This window comes from Ranitomeya variabilis, chromosome 5 (assembly GCF_051348905.1).
Source record: "Ranitomeya variabilis isolate aRanVar5 chromosome 5, aRanVar5.hap1, whole genome shotgun sequence".
Taxonomy (NCBI): Eukaryota; Metazoa; Chordata; class Amphibia; order Anura; family Dendrobatidae; genus Ranitomeya; species Ranitomeya variabilis.
In genome coordinates, this window is record NC_135236.1 from 611,198,962 (window position 1) to 611,214,846 (window position 15,885).

General features: G+C 47.2%; 2 protein-coding genes across 2 annotated transcripts; one reads left to right on the plus strand and one right to left on the minus strand.

The window, feature by feature from the left end:
* Window positions 1–1,382: 1,382 nt before the first annotated feature.
* LOC143773878 (uncharacterized) lies at window positions 1,383–3,446 on the minus strand. Its single transcript, XM_077261188.1, has 4 exons — window positions 2,953–3,446; window positions 2,744–2,827; window positions 2,427–2,634; window positions 1,383–2,337 (listed from the first exon to the last, which is right to left on the minus strand). Exons 1-4 carry the CDS (start codon window positions 3,037–3,039, stop codon window positions 2,153–2,155), a joined length of 564 nt encoding a protein of 187 aa, XP_077117303.1. The 5' UTR covers window positions 3,040–3,446; the 3' UTR covers window positions 1,383–2,152.
* Window positions 3,447–6,115: 2,669 nt separating this feature from the next.
* LOC143775118 (uncharacterized) lies at window positions 6,116–13,929 on the plus strand. The gene is made up of 6 exons (XM_077262961.1): window positions 6,116–6,350; window positions 7,128–7,223; window positions 7,308–7,402; window positions 9,880–10,076; window positions 12,285–12,432; window positions 13,785–13,929. Exons 1-6 carry the CDS (start codon window positions 6,234–6,236, stop codon window positions 13,927–13,929), a joined length of 798 nt encoding a protein of 265 aa, XP_077119076.1. The 5' UTR covers window positions 6,116–6,233.
* The last annotated feature ends 1,956 nt before the right edge of the window (window positions 13,930–15,885 follow it).

Sequence of the window (15,885 nt, forward strand, 5' to 3'; positions counted from 1 at the left end):
TGTGCACAGCGGTTTTTATTTTCCATAGGTTTACATGGTATTGTACACCGCATGGAAAACTGCTGCGGATCCGCAGAGTCAAAAACGCCGCGGATCCGCAGTAAAAGCTGCGTGTGAACATGGCCTAATACTGCGCTGAAACATTGCGTCGCATTTTCTGCAGCATGATTTTTTTTATTGTTTGTGGCCATTCCACTGTTTTACACCTGTTTCATGCAGGTTTTATTGTGCGTCCCGTCAGAACAAAAATTTCCACAGTGCCATTTATTGAAACTTTACCATGAAACAAAAAAATGTAAAATGTTGTTGGTCTGTGCAATTTTTTCTAACATTTTTTTTTTTTTCTACAGCTTCCTAGCTATGGGTGAATCTCTGACTTCACTCCATTATCAATTCCGGCTTGGCATTTCCACAATTTCCGGAATAGTGAAAGAGACCTGTCGGGCTATCTGGGATACTTTACAGCAGGAGTATATCCCCCAACCGACAATGAACATCTGGCTGACAAGTGCCGAACAGTTTGAGCAAATTTGCCATTTCCCAAATTGTGTTGGTGCCGTCGACGGGAAACACATACGGATTGCTAAACCGGCAGGAACAGGCTCTGAGTACTACAACTATATGAAGTACTTTTCCATTGTACTCATGGCTATAGCAGACGCCAACTGCAAATTCCTTGCTGTGGACATAGGAGCCTATGGCCGGTCCAACGACTCACAAGTATTTAAAAACTCTCCGATGGGCTGTTGCCTGTATGGAGATACATATGATTTCCCGCCAGCCAGACCACTCCCGGGAACAAGTGGACCACCCATGCCATATGTATGTGTTGGTGATGAGGCTTTTCAGCTAGCGCCGCACCTACTTAAACCATATGGTAGCCGTGACTTAAACCGTACTAAACGGTTATTTAATTACCGCCTTACTCGAGCCAGACGAGTGGTTGAGTGTGCTTTTGGCATATTGACGGCAAAGTGGAGAGTTCTGCTGACTGCAATAAAACTGCAAACCCAAACAATAGACGAGGTTGTTAAGGCCTGTGTGGTGCTCTATAACTTTATACTTTCCAAGGAGCCTGTTTCCGTCGATGAAGAAGAATTGGAGACAACCTTGTGGGATTACCGCAGCAGCTCTGTTCGCTCCACAGGTTCTGTTACCAGAATGAGGGACCGCTTTGCGGAGTACATTGTGTCACCTGTTGGGAGGGTTCCATGGCAAGACACCATTGTGTGACATGTTTTTCATGGTTTAATGTTTATGTAAAAATTGTGTTCCCCCCCCCCCCCAAAAAAAAAAAAAAAAAAAAAAAAAAAAGCTCCAAAAGTGTGGTTTTCTTGGTAATAAACCCAATATATTATACCTTTCAAACGTGTGGTGTTTATTTTTATTTTACCTTTTTTTAAGTTACCATATTACCTCAATGAATGCACAGACACAAAGAGTAGAATTTAAATCAAACTGAATTTTATTGTATTTATTTTTTTAAATTATTTTTTTTTTGTGGTAAAAAACATTTACATTTTTTGGTTATTTTCAACTTTTTTTTTTCTTAAACTTGTCAAAAAGTACCATGAAAAAGTAACATTTTTTAAAAACAACGCGTTTTTATTACAAATCTTCAAAGTGTGGGGTGGAGACACGAGCGGAGGAGGGGCTGGAAGGTTGGACCACGTCGATAGGAGGGGAAAGCCTACTTGGTTGGGGTGCAGTGGAAGGGGGGGTGTAAAAGCAGGAAGCTGACCAGAGGGGGGTGGTGTTGGGGTAGGTGGCATACTTAATGGGGAAGGAAAGCTGGGCAAGGAAGAAAACAGTGGGGAAGGCATTTGGTTTGGGGGCCGGGATGGGAATTGGGACTGGGTTGGGTATTGGGATTGCCTTGTGTATTGGGAATGGGTTTGGTAATGGGGGGCCTGGTGTTGAAATGGGGCCTGGGGTGGAAATGTAGTGGATGTGTGGGGAGGTGTGGGGGTAGTTTGGGGTTCGGACAGGGCCTTAAGTAGAGCATTATGGCAGCTATTCATTACCCGCATCTGTTGCTCAAAAGAAAGCTTTTCCATGCTCTTGAGCATGGATTGGAAAAAAAAGGTTGGCTGGAGATTGACTTACATCTGAATGCAGTCTATCCAAGCGACTGCTGGTTTCACGGCTCGTTTCACTGATGCGTGATTGCACCATGTTGAAACCAGCAGTCACTTGCTCTCCCAAAAAAGGAGAGGGCAGGGCTGTGTTTATACCAAGTCCTCCTTCCTGCTGAGCCACTCAGGGCCTGCATCTCCTGGTTAAACTCCCTCTTGTAGCGATCCCTCAGTGACCGCCACCGCTTCCTAACCTTTCCACCTGTGAAGACAAGAATGAAAAGGAAAAAAAATTGTTAAATTAAATACATTACAGTCAGCTCAAAACATCACTGAAAAGTGAATACTTACATTGTTTGCTCTGCTGCTGTGGATGAAGGTCCTCCCACCTCGGCAACACATTCTGGCATACTTCCTCCCAGAGCCGACGGGTGACATGGGTGTCAGCATGCCTGCGGTCAGCCATGTTCCACAGCGGCTCCCGCTCGCAAACCTCGTCAATGAGGTGGTCCACATCTATTGTCTCATCCAGTTCTTCGGCGGGAGCACGCTGTGAAGACTGAAAAAAAGAAGAATAAAAACAAAAAAAAAAAAAATTAGTACACTGAAACAAAAAAAAGTGCCAATAGAATCCAAAAAACAAACCAAAACAAAAAAAAAAACCTCACTGATGGCCGACCGCGGCGACGATTACGCCGACTCTGGGAGCGGCTGGGAGAACCTTCACGGTGTTGTGAATGTGCAGCAGGAGACTGAAAAAAAGGAAAATTATTATCTTTAATGTAGGCATATGTTTTATGTGTTCAGTTATGTATGAAGATCTGTTTTGTGTTTGGTGCAGTGTGATGTGTGAAGCAACTGTTTCGCCACTACTTACACTTGGTTCCTCCACAACTTGCATCTCTCCACCTGTCTCGACCCCTTCTGATAGCTCCTCATCTGATTCAGCTTCCTGTTTAAACATAATTAATGCATGTAGTGATTAACAAAAATTTAAATGGAAAAAAAAAAAAAATTCAAATTTTTAGGTTAACTTAACGATACACGCTGTTGCTGTGGAGGAGGGCTGTCAGAAGAGGACATTGTGGCTGTGGGATCACTGGGTGGTCCCTGTGGGGTGGCCGTGGTCCCTGGTGGCTCTAAGTTAAAAGACACTTGCAATCTGCTCTACACATTGAAGTAGCAGATTTAGGGTCTTCAAAACTTACTTTGAAAGATTTAGAGATGTGGGTACGTCAGGGTGGTCCCTGTAGGAGGTACCTGGTGTATCTGTAAGTATAATGAATTTATAGTTAAACAGTACCTAGTTCGGGGGGTAGTCTAACGATAACCACCCTGCTAAAATGATGTGAGCAATGTTCAGGAAGGTGAACACCCAAACCCAAAGGCTATGTTCACACGGTGCGTTTTTTGGTGCGGATCCGGAGCGGAATTTCAGCTGCGGATCCGCATCCGTTTTCCATGTAGGTTACAGTACAATGTAACCCAATGGAAAACAAAATCCGCTGTGCCGACGATCCTTTTTTCCCCAGGAAAATCCGCGCGGATTTGCCTGCGGAAAAAAGAAGTACCATGTCAATTCTTTCTCCGGATTCCGCTGCGGGTTTCCAGCAGCACCAATAGGAAACTGCATTTGGAAACCCGCAGTGGAATCCGCAGAAGAAAAAGGATCAAAATCCGCAGCTAAAATCAGCGCTGAATTTTAGCTGCGGTTTTTCAAAACAGGACAGGAAAAAAAACTGATGAAAAAACTGAACGTGTGAACGTAGCCAAAAACAAATACACCCGCTGCACCTAACCATTTCCATGAACAAAAAAAAAAAAAAGACACACGCTCACACATTGAAGCCACATGCTGCACAGACCACTATACTTGGTAAATACATACTTTACAGTGGCAGGCCTCAGGGTGGATCTGGACTCTAGCAGAGCACTGGCTGTTGCAGGTCGATGGCAGGCCTCAGGTTATATTCAGGTTTTAAGCTCTTGCTGTAGTCAGTACCTCATACAGACACAAATGCACATGCACACAAAAATGGCAATAATCACACTGGCTCTATAGTGGCTGGGGTCTTGCTGGCAGTCTTCTTCTCTGTAGGGTTCTTGCTGGCATATGTGGGGTTCAAGGCCCAGGCCAGGTTTATATAGATTTGGGGGTGTCTGGCCAATTGGCAACAAAATCCTGCTTCTGAGCATGCTCAGAGTAAAAAAACGTATTGCAGGGCTGCATTGCGTCGTACGACGTGTCTCGACGGATCCTGCGTCCATAGGCTTCCATTGTAGCCAACGACGCATGCCGCAGGATGCGCCGCGACACGTTTTTTAGGCGGAGACAAAAAACGTTACAATCAACATTTTTTTCCCGACAACGTGTCGCCAATTTTCGACGCATCCGTCGTACACGACGTATGACAATCCGTCGCAATGCATTGCCAATACAAGTCTATGGGAAAAAAACGCATGCTGCGGGACATTTTGCAGGATGCGTTTTTTTCACAAAACGATGCTTTTCGACGTCTACAGAAAGTAGTGAAAGCAGCCAGTGTGAAAGTAGCCTAAACTCCACTTGGTGGCCAAACGTATACGTATAGACGTATAGTCAGTAATTAGGTGTCCACACAAGAAGACATCTACAGAATAACCTATATCTAGTGCAGCCAGTAGATAAGTTACATCTAGCTTTATTGATGAGCCTATAATTAAAAGACAAACAGCACAACTCTATAGGTACCTTCACACGAAACGACTTTACAACGAGAACGACAACGATCCGTGACGTTGCAGCGTCCTGGATAGCGATATCGTTGTGTTTGACACGCAGCAGCGATCTGGATCCTGCTGTGATATCGCTGGTCGGAGCTAGAAGTCCAGAACTTTATTTGGTCGTCAGATCGGCGTGTATCGTCGTGTTTGACAGCAAAAGCAACGATGCCAGCAATGTTAAACATGGAGCTAACGACCTGTGAGAACGATAAGTGCGTCACCGCTACGTCACAGGATCGCTCCTGCGTCGTTCTGGAGCTGCTGTGTTTGACATCTCTACAGCGATGTAAACAGCGACGCTGCAGCGATCAGATCGTTGTCGTTCTCGTTGTAGAGTCGTTTCGTGTGAAGGTACCTTAAGTCTCCTTAACTATCTTTTCACCCTTTCGGTACCTTTTTCACTCCCCTGCCATTGTTGGGTACAATAGGGCAGATAGGGAGAGCCATGGACGAGCGGGGGCGCCAAAGCGCAGGTTATAGGGTGCCAACCTCCGCAGTCAGGCAGGGTGTGACAGGCACCTCCCCCGGGTGCTTCTAGATTTTACTGCATTGGTGTTGGTGTTAATTCACATTTTTTTGTGTTTTTTGGTTTTAGATATATTTTATAAAATTGAAGTTTTATATTTACACAGCTGCAGGTTAGTAGCAAGGGGACAGGACAGGATCCGTTTAGATGTATTCACATCCGGGCTCCTCACCACATTGCATTTTATTATGGTGATCAGTTCTGCTACTTATGAAAGGGGTAGTCCCAGCTCCAAGACCCTATCCCAATACGTACAGTAGTTGTAATAATATTAGCAAATTCCTCCTATTAGAAATGCAGCATAGTTCTTCTGATTAGCTTTTTGTGAATATTATTATTACACCTCCTACATGTCGGGATAGGCTCCTGGAAATGGGAATATCTCTTTAAACTTGTAAAATACAAGAAAATAAAGTCTTGTGACTAAGAAACTTAACGACCAAGAAATCAACTTAACTTATTAGTGATATTAATTATTAGCAGTTTAAGAAAGACACAAACGATGGTGGAAGCTGCTTGACTGGCATTTAAAGGGATTGTCCACTGCCTTGTAACGTTATCTGCTCAATCCCTTTAACAAGTGAAAATAGTGATGTATTTTTTTTCCTATTGAAGACTAGAGCCATGTGCAGCTGGTAATAACGGCGACTAATGTGAGGTAAAGAAGAGTCCGGAGTGCACACATCGCGGAGGTGGCGGGAGCTGCCGAGGCCCTTCCCGGACGCGAGTTTTGACTTCGCAGGTTGATTGTGTTGTGGGCGTGTCAGGGGAGTGGCAGTCTTCGTGAGCTGCAGCGCTGATTGGTTCATCAGGCTGCATGAAGGCGGCGCATTTAGGAGCGCGCTCTGCTCCTGAGACAGGCTTGCAATATGGAAGGAGCACAGCCACATTCAGGAGCGCGCATTTCTGGCGACGCGCAATTCCCGCATTTCTGCCGGCGCGCATTCAGGAGCGCGCATTTATGCCTTTCGGCGCGCATTTCGAATGTAAGGAAGCGCGCATTCAGGATCGCGGATCCCTATCCTGCCTGTAGTAATCTGTTGTTTATTCCCAGCGGATCCGTAATTCTGCCTGTAGTGAATTGTTGCGTTTATTCCCAGCGGATCCCTATCCTGCCTGTAGTAATCTGTTGTTTATTCCCAGCGGATCCGTAATTCTGCCTGTAGTGAATTGTTGCGTTTATTCCCAGCGGATCCCTATCCTGCCTGTAGTAATCTGTTGTTTATTCCCAGCGGATCCGTAATTCTGCCTGTAGTGAATTGTTGCGTTTATTCCCAGCGGATCCCTATCCTGCCTGTAGTAATCTGTTGTTTATTCCCAGCGGATCCGTAATTCTGCCTGTAGTGAATTGTTGCGTTTATTCCCAGCGGATCCCTATCCTGCCTGTAGTAATCTGTTGTTTATTCCCAGCGGATCCGTATTCTGCCTGTAGTAAATTTTTGCCTGTATTCCCAGCGGATCCCTATCCTGCCTGTAGTAATCTGTTGTTTATTCCCAGCGGATCCCTATCCTGCCTGTAGTAATCTGTTGTTTATTCCCAGCGGATCCGTATTCTGCCTGTAGTAAATTTTTGCCTGTATTCCCAGCGGATCCCTATCCTGCCTGTAGTAATCTGTTGTTTATTCCCAGCGGATCCGTAATTCTGCCTGTAGTGAATTGTTGCGTTTATTCCCAGCGGATCCCTATCCTGCCTGTAGTAATCTGTTGTTTATTCCCAGCGGATCCGTATTCTGCCTGTAGTAAGCTGTTGCCTGTATTCCCAGGTGCTGCATCTCCTGGAACGTGTGGATTTGCCAGAGCTGCTGATTCAATTAGCAACATTGGCTATTTCGGAGACTGTGGATGACCTGAAAAGTCAGGTAATGCCATGTACAAGCTCTCGTCTCCTTCTCTATGTATCTATGATATTTTTGGGTGAGTGACCAGATGTCTCCTGATTGTAGGCAACTTTGAGGACTCGTATCTTCAAGCATCACCTGGATTTCGGACACAACCGCCAGTCGTACAACGCTGTTGCGCATATTCCCGATCACAGCAGGTGAGACGGAAGTCCGATTACTTGTGGTGTGGGGTGCAGGGCCGACAGCTCGTGGAGTGCAGGGCTGACAGCTCATGGAGTGGGGTGCAGGGCTGACAGCTCGTGGTGTGGGGTGCAGGGCTGACAGCTCATGGAGTGGGGTGCAGGGCTGACAGCTCGTGCTGTGGGGAACAATGCTGACAGCTCGTGCTGTGGGGTGCAGGGCTGACAGCTCATGGAGTGGAGTGCAGGGCTGACAGCTCGTGGTGTGGGGTGTAGGGCTGACAGCTCGTGGAGTGCAGGGCTGACAGCTCGTGCTGTGGGGAACAATGCTGACAGCTCCTGGTGTGGGGTGCAGGGCTGACAGCTCATGGAGTGGGGTGCAGGGCTGACAGCTCGTGCTGTGGGTTGCAGGGCTGACAGCTCGTGCTGTGGGGCAGAGGTGTGTACGTTGTGCCTGAGCCTTAGACCCCAGCGTATGCTCCATACATGGCCAAATGGAGGATGGAAGCATATCTTTTTAGTGACAGGCCCTGATCATGAGCCGCTCCGTACACCGGCTTCTGGCCTGTAACATACATGCAACTCAATGGTTGGGAATGTATTAAAGGCAGCGCAGGAAATAGCAATGGGCAGAAATCTCACAGTGACCCCACTCGTTAAAGTGAACCTGTCACGTCGGTTTGTCCCTGTGAGCTGCGGACACCGCCTTTCAGGGCTTATATACAGTATGCTATAATGCTGCAGATAAGCCCCCGGCCTAACCTGAAATAGAACAAAAACAAGTTTTATTATACTCACCCTGGGGCGGTCTGTTCCGATGGGTGTCTCAGGTCCGGCGCCTACCATCTTCATGCGATGACGTCCTCCTCCTTGCTTTGTGTCGCGGCTCCTGTGCTGGCGTACTTATCTGCCCTGTTGAGAACAGAGTAAATTACAGCAGAGAGCAGGTGCCTGGAAAGGTCAGAGAGGCCCAGAGACTGCAGTACTTTGCTGTGCCCTCAACAGGGCAGATCAGTACGGCTGCGCAGGAGACGCGACACGAAGCAAGGAATAGGACGTCATCATATGAAGATGGGAGGCTCCGGACCGCGATGCCCATCGAACGGGGCAGCCCCCCTCCCGGGTGAGTATAATCTTGTTTTTATTCTATTTCAGGGTAGATCGGAGGCTTATCTACAGCATTACAGAATACTGTAGATTAGCCGTGAATGGCAGTGGCCGCAGCTTAGGCCTCTTTCACACTTCCATCTTTGAGCTCCGTCGATGTTCCACTTGTTGTTGATTCTTCATCAAAAAATTTACATTTGGTATCTTTACGTTTGAAGCATGAAATATGGGAAAAGGTTGGAAAGTTCAAGGGGGCTGAATACTTTCGCAAGGCACTATATATATATATATATATATATATATATATATATATATATATATATATATATATATATATATACACACACACACACACACACACCTATACTATGTGTATATTTCTATTCTATCTATTGTATTGTAACCTGTCGGTGTGATTTTACTGTATGCGCACAGGAGTTGCCGGCTGTTCTATCTATCTACCACACACATATTTATTTTTTTATATATATATATATATATATATATATATATATATATATATATATATATCTATATCTATAATATAACGCTGGGAGCGTCACTCTGTCCGAAGCCTTTATAGACTGCACAAGCGCCGGCGCAGTCTGGACCCCACAGAGCGACGCTCCCAGGAGATCGCGGTATGCGTAAACACTGAATGCACACCGCGATCTCCAACAGAGAAACAGGGACGAGCCAGGAGGCGGAGGGTGAGTATACTTACCTGTCCCATTCCACCGACGCCATTCCGGGCCATGAATATCCCCCTGCTCCCGGAATCGGCGCCTGCGCAGTCCGCGCTTTCCGGCGCCATTTTCTTGAAGACACATTGCAGTGTGTCTTCAAGAAAATGGCGCCGGAAAGCGTGGACTGCGCAGGCGCCTTTTCCGGCACCAGGAGGACACAGAAAATCTGTCCTCCTGGTGCCGGAAAAGGCGCCTGCACAGTCCGCGCTTTCCGGCGCCATTTTCTTGAAGACACACTGCAATGTGTCTTCAAGAAAATGGCGCCGGAAAGCGCGGACTGCGCAGGCGCCGATTCCGGGAGCAGGGGGATATTCATGGCCCGGAATGGCGTCGGTGGAACGGGACAGGTAAGTATACTCACCCTCCGCAAGTAACAAATTGCTGTGCCATGAGGCTGTGGCACTTCATGCCACAGCTATTTGTTACTTACGCCGCTTACGTCCACAGCCACTGCACCCAGCACAGCCGCCGCACCCAGCACAGCCGCCGCACCCAGCACAGCCACGCACAGCCGCCCACAGCCACCCACAGCCACACATGGTGACGTAATGCCACACTCAGAAACTGTGAGGGATTAGAGCCATGGCAGCCGGGCTCAGACTATGTGTGCACCATTAATGTCTTCCTCCATTTCCTTTACAGCTGCGGGAAAAGCTCAGTGACAAACTCAACTACTACTTTCGGAAGTTGGGAGACTCCACGTCGCATCTGCTCCGTTGGAGAAGCGAGCGCCGCTATGTGCTCCATGGTTTTCCCCTTTATATCTGTATTTAGTCATTTCTGTATAATACAAATTTATGTTTTCTATGTTTTTGCGATACTGAGTCGCTGGTTTCTCGGTAATGGGCCGTGTCCTCAGCGTTAGATAATTTACATCAAGTTTATGGCTTATATTAATTAATTAAACCGCGAGCAGACTCCGCCCCTCCCACTTAGCCTTTCCCACTTTTTAGAACTGTGTCATAAAGGTGGGCCCAGCTGGCGGAGCGTAAGTAATGGCTCTTTGAAGCTGCTTGCAAGCAGTGAATTGAAACATCCCCGTTCTTGCATTTTCACAACTGCCACGAAATAAACACGAGCGGCTCGTGGTCCTCGTCCTCATGGGTCTCTTGTGTACAGATGTCATCAGTACGGCCGACGATGTGGTGCTGATCTGCTGCAGCAGCGATGGAGGCGCTGCCATGGTGGGCATGAGCTTTCATCCCTTGAACTGTTCTCTTTTTAAAACGGGTTGTCCATGACCGTGACATTGATGGTCTCTCATTAGAGTATGTCATCTGTGTGTGATCTGTGGGGGTGCGACACTGGCACCTCCGCCTTTTAAGTTGTTGGATGGAACTTGTCAGTCCCTGCGCTGCACAGCTCCGACAGACGTGCTGTCCCCGACCTTGGACACAGCTCCAGCTGACACCAGGGAAGAGCTAACAGCCAAGATGGCAGGTGTAACCAGTGGTAAAGACGGGCTATCAATGTTAACCCCTTATTGACCAAGGCAATTTTTACATTTCTGACCACTGTCCCTTTGAGGTTATAGCTCTGGAGCCTCAATGGATCCCGCCGATACTGACAGATTTTCGTGACATTTTATACTTTATGATATTGGTAAAATTTATTCAATATGACTAGCGTTTATTTCTGAAACCAGAAATTTTGCAAAAATTTTAATTTTACAGTTTTCAAACTTAGATTTTTTGTGCCCTTAAATCAGTAAAATCCGACCCGAGTCATGTTCCCTGGAGATTTTCTGATGCTTGAGGCGCCACACAATTATTTCTTAGCGACGTTAAAGTCCTGGAAAACCACTTTAAAGGGAAGGTGAGGAGTCAGCGTATCATGGTGTCACCCCCACACTGTGCACCCCCATCCCACCCACTGCTGTCACCTTTTTGACTGGCGTTTCCAAGGTGTGTGGAGGATGCCGCAGTTACCTGGCCCCTACTTAGGGAACAGGTGACTGCTGCAGCCTCCACAGTCACCGGGAGCCTCCACAAGTAATTACTTGGGGAGGCTCCCGGTGACGCTGCTGACTGACAGGTCACACATGAAGCAGTGTCCGTGTCCCGGCGACATGGATGTTCGCCAAGATAAACGTCTGCACACTGCGGCTCTTGGCTGTGACACTGCGGAGCCACCATTCTGTAGAGCCCTCTCAACCATGTGGTGTCGCAAATGTCAAATTCCGCATTGATTCTGTACAAAAAATTTTTCGCAGCATGGGGACGAGATTTCATGCAATCCCATTCACTTTGCTGGCTACTGAATTTGCTGTCGAATTTCCATGCTGTCAGGCCACACAGAAATATTTTTTTTCCCTCCCTCCATCAACACCACACCTATTTTGTCAAAGTGTCCGAATTAAACACTATTTCTAAATTATTATTTTTACTTTTCAAAACATTTTGATCAGAAAGATCTTGTGTCCTCTGTGTGACCAATCTACATACTGGATATAATCGGGAGTTGGGACTTCCGGCCGCTGCCCCTGAATCTCATAAGGCACCGCGGCAGTGTCACTTGCAGGAGCAGTTTGTGTCCGCAAGGCCACGAACTGCGCCTGCGCAAGTAACGGATTATATACGTCACTGCTCAATTTTCATAATGAAATCTGAAGTATCCTTCAGATAGGACGAGATATTCTCCACCAGGGGCTTGAGAAACGAGTCAATATACCTGCCGATGTCCTCCATAAGCCCACCCACCCCAGAGATTATTGGCCTACCTGGAGGGTTTTACAGGTTCTTATGTACCTTGGGGAGGAGATACAATGTTGGAATAAGAGGGTCCTTAACCACCAAAATGTCCCATACCTTTGTAGTTATAACGTCACCACTTATAGCCCTCTACAAGATTCTAATTAGTTACTCCTTGTAAGAAATAAGGGGATTAAGTCAATTTTTTATAGCAAAGAGGGTCCCTAAGCATACGATGGGCCTCAGCTAGTTATAGGTTAAAAGGCCAAATCACAATATTCCCGCCCTTGTGTGCCGGTTTAATCACTACATCCTTAAGTTGTTTTAGTCTTTTAAGACCTGTTAATTCTGTCCTAGACAGATTGTTACCGAAAGAAGAAGTGGAGATCCTATCAAATTCGTTAGAAACAAGCTTGACAAAGATCTCCACAGTAGGGCATAATAACAAGGGCGGGAAATTGGTGGACCTAGGACGCAGAGAGAATGGTTGCCTACCCAAGGTGGGGTTGGTGTGTTCATATGCCAGCACCTACGGAGTTTGCAAGGCCAATTGCTCTTCAGGTAAGGTGAAAGCCTGCTGAATATCTTCACTATGGTGCCATTTTTTTAAAAAGGAGGGACCGTGCAAACATATGTAGGTCCATAAAAGGTCAGAAATGGATCAAATTGCATGCTTGGGGAAAATGTTAAGCTGTTAGAAGGCAGGGAAATCTCATCGGGGCTAAGAACATGCTCATAAAAATGTATTACCTTAAAGGGAACCCGTCACCCCCCTCAGGCGTTTGTAACTTAAAGAGCCACCTTGTGCAGCACTAATGCTGCATTCTGACAAGGTGGCTTTTTAGTTACAAACGCCTGTACACGCTGAATTAAACACTTATAAAAAGTGCCACCACATACCCTGAATCCGTCCCAGGGGCGGGACTTCCCTTCCTAATGAGACGCAGCACAGCCGTCACTCCGGGCCTGTGCGCCACCTCTGCATTATCGTCCCCGGCACCGTAAGTTTTTTCCGGGCATGCGCAGTTGCGCTGCCCTTCGTACTTACAGCAGGCACCGGGGACGATAATGCAGGAAGAGCAGGCGTCTCATTAGGAAGGGAAGTCCCGCCCCCGGGACGGATTCAGGGTATGTGGTGGCACTTTTTATAAGTGTTTATTTCAGCGTGTACAGGCGTTTGTAACTAAAAAGCCACCTTGTCAGAATGCAGCATTAGTGCTGCACAAGGTGACTCTTTTAGTTACAAACGCCTGAGGGGGGTGACAGGTTCCTTTTAAGGGTATCCATTTTCTGTACGTTGGCAGGTCCACGTTTATTATTAGGCTACGTTCACATTTGCAGTCAGCGCCGCAGCGTCGGGCGCCGCATGCGTCATGCGCCCCTATATTTAACATGGGGGCGCATGGACATGCGTTGTGCTGCGTTTTGCGCCGCATGGCCGCAAGCGTTGGACGCAAGAAACGCATCAAGTTGCATTTTTTTTGCGTCCAACTTTCGGCCAAAAACGACGCATGCGGCGCAAAACGCAGCGTTTTAGCGTGCGTTTTGCCGCGTTTTTGTTTGCGTTGTGCGCTGCGGCGCCGACGCTGCGGCGCACAACGCAAATGTGAACGTAGCCCTAGACGGCTTTTGGTCCCACTTGCACATTCCAGTTACCAAAATGAGTTTGCATAGATCGTAGGGAAGTGTCTGCTGCTTCCCCAGAAGAGGAAACTGAAGAAACCGAAGGGGATCTGTGATTCCTATTTGTGTTAAATGACCGGCTCCACTTATAGATTGGTTTTCGTTGGAAGTCAGTGCTGTCACGGATTTTTTTTTTAGTGTGAATGATTTTAATCTGTGTCTCCCACTCTGCAGAATTTTTATCCATCATGTTGTTAAAGGCTGTAAGATCTTCTGTAGTAGCCAACTTCTTAAAATCAAGGAAAAGACAATCAATTTTGGTTTCCAACAGAGAGACCGATTTATTAAGATCAATGAGCAGTTCCATAAATTGAAATGAAGCTTTAGTACAAACCTCCTGCCACTTGGAGGAAAAAATATCAGTCACGGAAAAGGAAGGGAACATTTGGATACGTAACCCCTGTGGAATTAAATGTTTCTTAAATTAGTTCATACCGGGTAGTGACTGATGAAGGTCCGGATGTAGGACCGAAATGTTTCTGTTATTTTGTGGACATCATTAAATCACCTGTCTTATGTTAAGTTCAGTGCTGAGTTTTTGCTATATACTACGGTGCGGGAACCTACTCTGGCACCTCTTTATGCCTGTGCACACGTCAACTTTTTCATTCTCATGTATTTAGAGTAGTGACCCCTTCTGGTCGGATCCGGGAAGATCCGTGATGGTTGAAGGGAAGACGAGGATGACGTGGTGTCCAACGCTTGTCAGTGAGAGTGACGACGTGTGGACACCGCGTCATCCTCGGCTTCTCTTCAACCAGCGCGGATGTTCCCAGATCCGACCAGAAGGGGTTACTACTAGTGTTGAGCATTCCGATGCTGCAAGTATCGGGTATCGGCCGATACTTGCTGTATCGGAATTCCGATACCGGGATTCCGATACTCTTGTGGTATCGGGTATCGGGTATCGGAACAACATTTTATTTTAATTCTCTCTTTTACACATTTTAACATTGTTAAAATGTGTAAAAGAGAGAATTAAAATAAAAAATATCGCTATACTCACCTGTCCGACGCAGCCGGGACCTCAGCGCAGGAACCGGCAGCGTTGTTTGTTTAAAATTCCCGCTTTTACATGGTTACGCGAACTCCCGGCTTGTGATTGGTCAGGGCGCCCATGTTGCCGGGCCGCGGACCAATCACAGCAAGCCGTGACGAAAATACGTCACGGCTTGCTGTGATTGGTCCGCGTCCCGGCAACATGGCCGCCATTAACCAATCACAAGCCGTGACGTCACGGGAGGCTGGACTTGCGCGCTTTTGAAAAAGCGCGCGTGTCCAGCCTCCAGTGACGTCCCGGCTTATGATTGGTTGCGCCGCGATCAACCAATCACAAGCCGGGAGGCTGGACACGCGCGCAATTTTAAAATGCGCGCTTGTCCTGCCTCCCGTGACGTCACGGCTTGTGATTGGTTAATGGCGGCCATGTTGCCGGGCCGCGGACCAATCACAGCAAGCCGTGACGTATTTTCGTCACGGCTTGCTGTGATTGGTCCGCGTCCCGGCAACATGGCGCCGTGACCAATCATAAGCCGGGACGTCACTGGAGGCTGGACACGCGCGCTTTTTCAAAAGCGCGCAAGTCCAGCCTCCCGTGACGTCACGGCTTGTGATTGGTTAATGGCGGCCATGTTGCCGGGACGCGGACCAATCACAGCAAGCCGTGACGTATTTTCGTCACGGCTTGCTGTGATTGGTCCGCGGCCCGGCAACATGGGCGCCCTGACCAATCACAAGCCGGGAGTTCGCGTAACCATGTAAAAGCGGGAATTTTAAACAAACAACGCTGCCGGTTCCTGCGCTGAGGTCCCGGCTGCGTCGGAGAGGTAAAGTATAGCGATATTTTTTATTTTAATTCTTTCTTTTACACATTTATATGGTTCCCAGGGCCTGAAGGAGAGTTTCCTCTCCTTCAGACCCTGGGAACCATCAGGAATACCGTCCGATACTTGAGTCCCATTGACTTGTATTGGTATCGGGTATCGGTATCGGATTGGATCCGATACTTTGCCGGTATCGGCCGATACTTTCCGATACCGATACTTTCAAGTATCGGACGGTATCGCTCAACACTAGTTACTACTCTAAATACAGAGAAAAGACCTCCTTTGGACTCACCACAGTTCATCACCCACCATCTTTTCTTACGTTAGTACGTAACTGATGAAGGTCTTCAGGACCGAAACATTTATTTTTGGTACTACGAATAAACAGAAGTTCATCACATAATCCTAAGTTGAGTTCTGAGTTCTCTTTAGGCATACACATGGTGTGG

Coding starts and splice junctions, on each gene's coding strand:
- LOC143773878 (XM_077261188.1), bottom strand. CDS start 3,039: ATGTTTAAACAGGAAGCTGAATCAGATGAGGAGCTATCAGAAGGGGTC. Junction 2,828..2,952: donor AAGTTGTGGAGGAACCAAGT/GTAAGTAGTGGC, acceptor CCTTTTTTTCAG/TCTCCTGCTGCACATTCACA. Junction 2,338..2,426: donor ACAGCAGCAGAGCAAACAAT/GTAAGTATTCAC, acceptor TTGTCTTCACAG/GTGGAAAGGTTAGGAAGCGG.
- LOC143775118 (XM_077262961.1), top strand. CDS start 6,234: ATGGAAGGAGCACAGCCACATTCAGGAGCGCGCATTTCTGGCGACGCG. Junction 7,224..7,307: donor TGGATGACCTGAAAAGTCAG/GTAATGCCATGT, acceptor TCCTGATTGTAG/GCAACTTTGAGGACTCGTAT. Junction 12,433..13,784: donor GGTTGCCTACCCAAGGTGGG/GTTGGTGTGTTC, acceptor CCCACTCTGCAG/AATTTTTATCCATCATGTTG.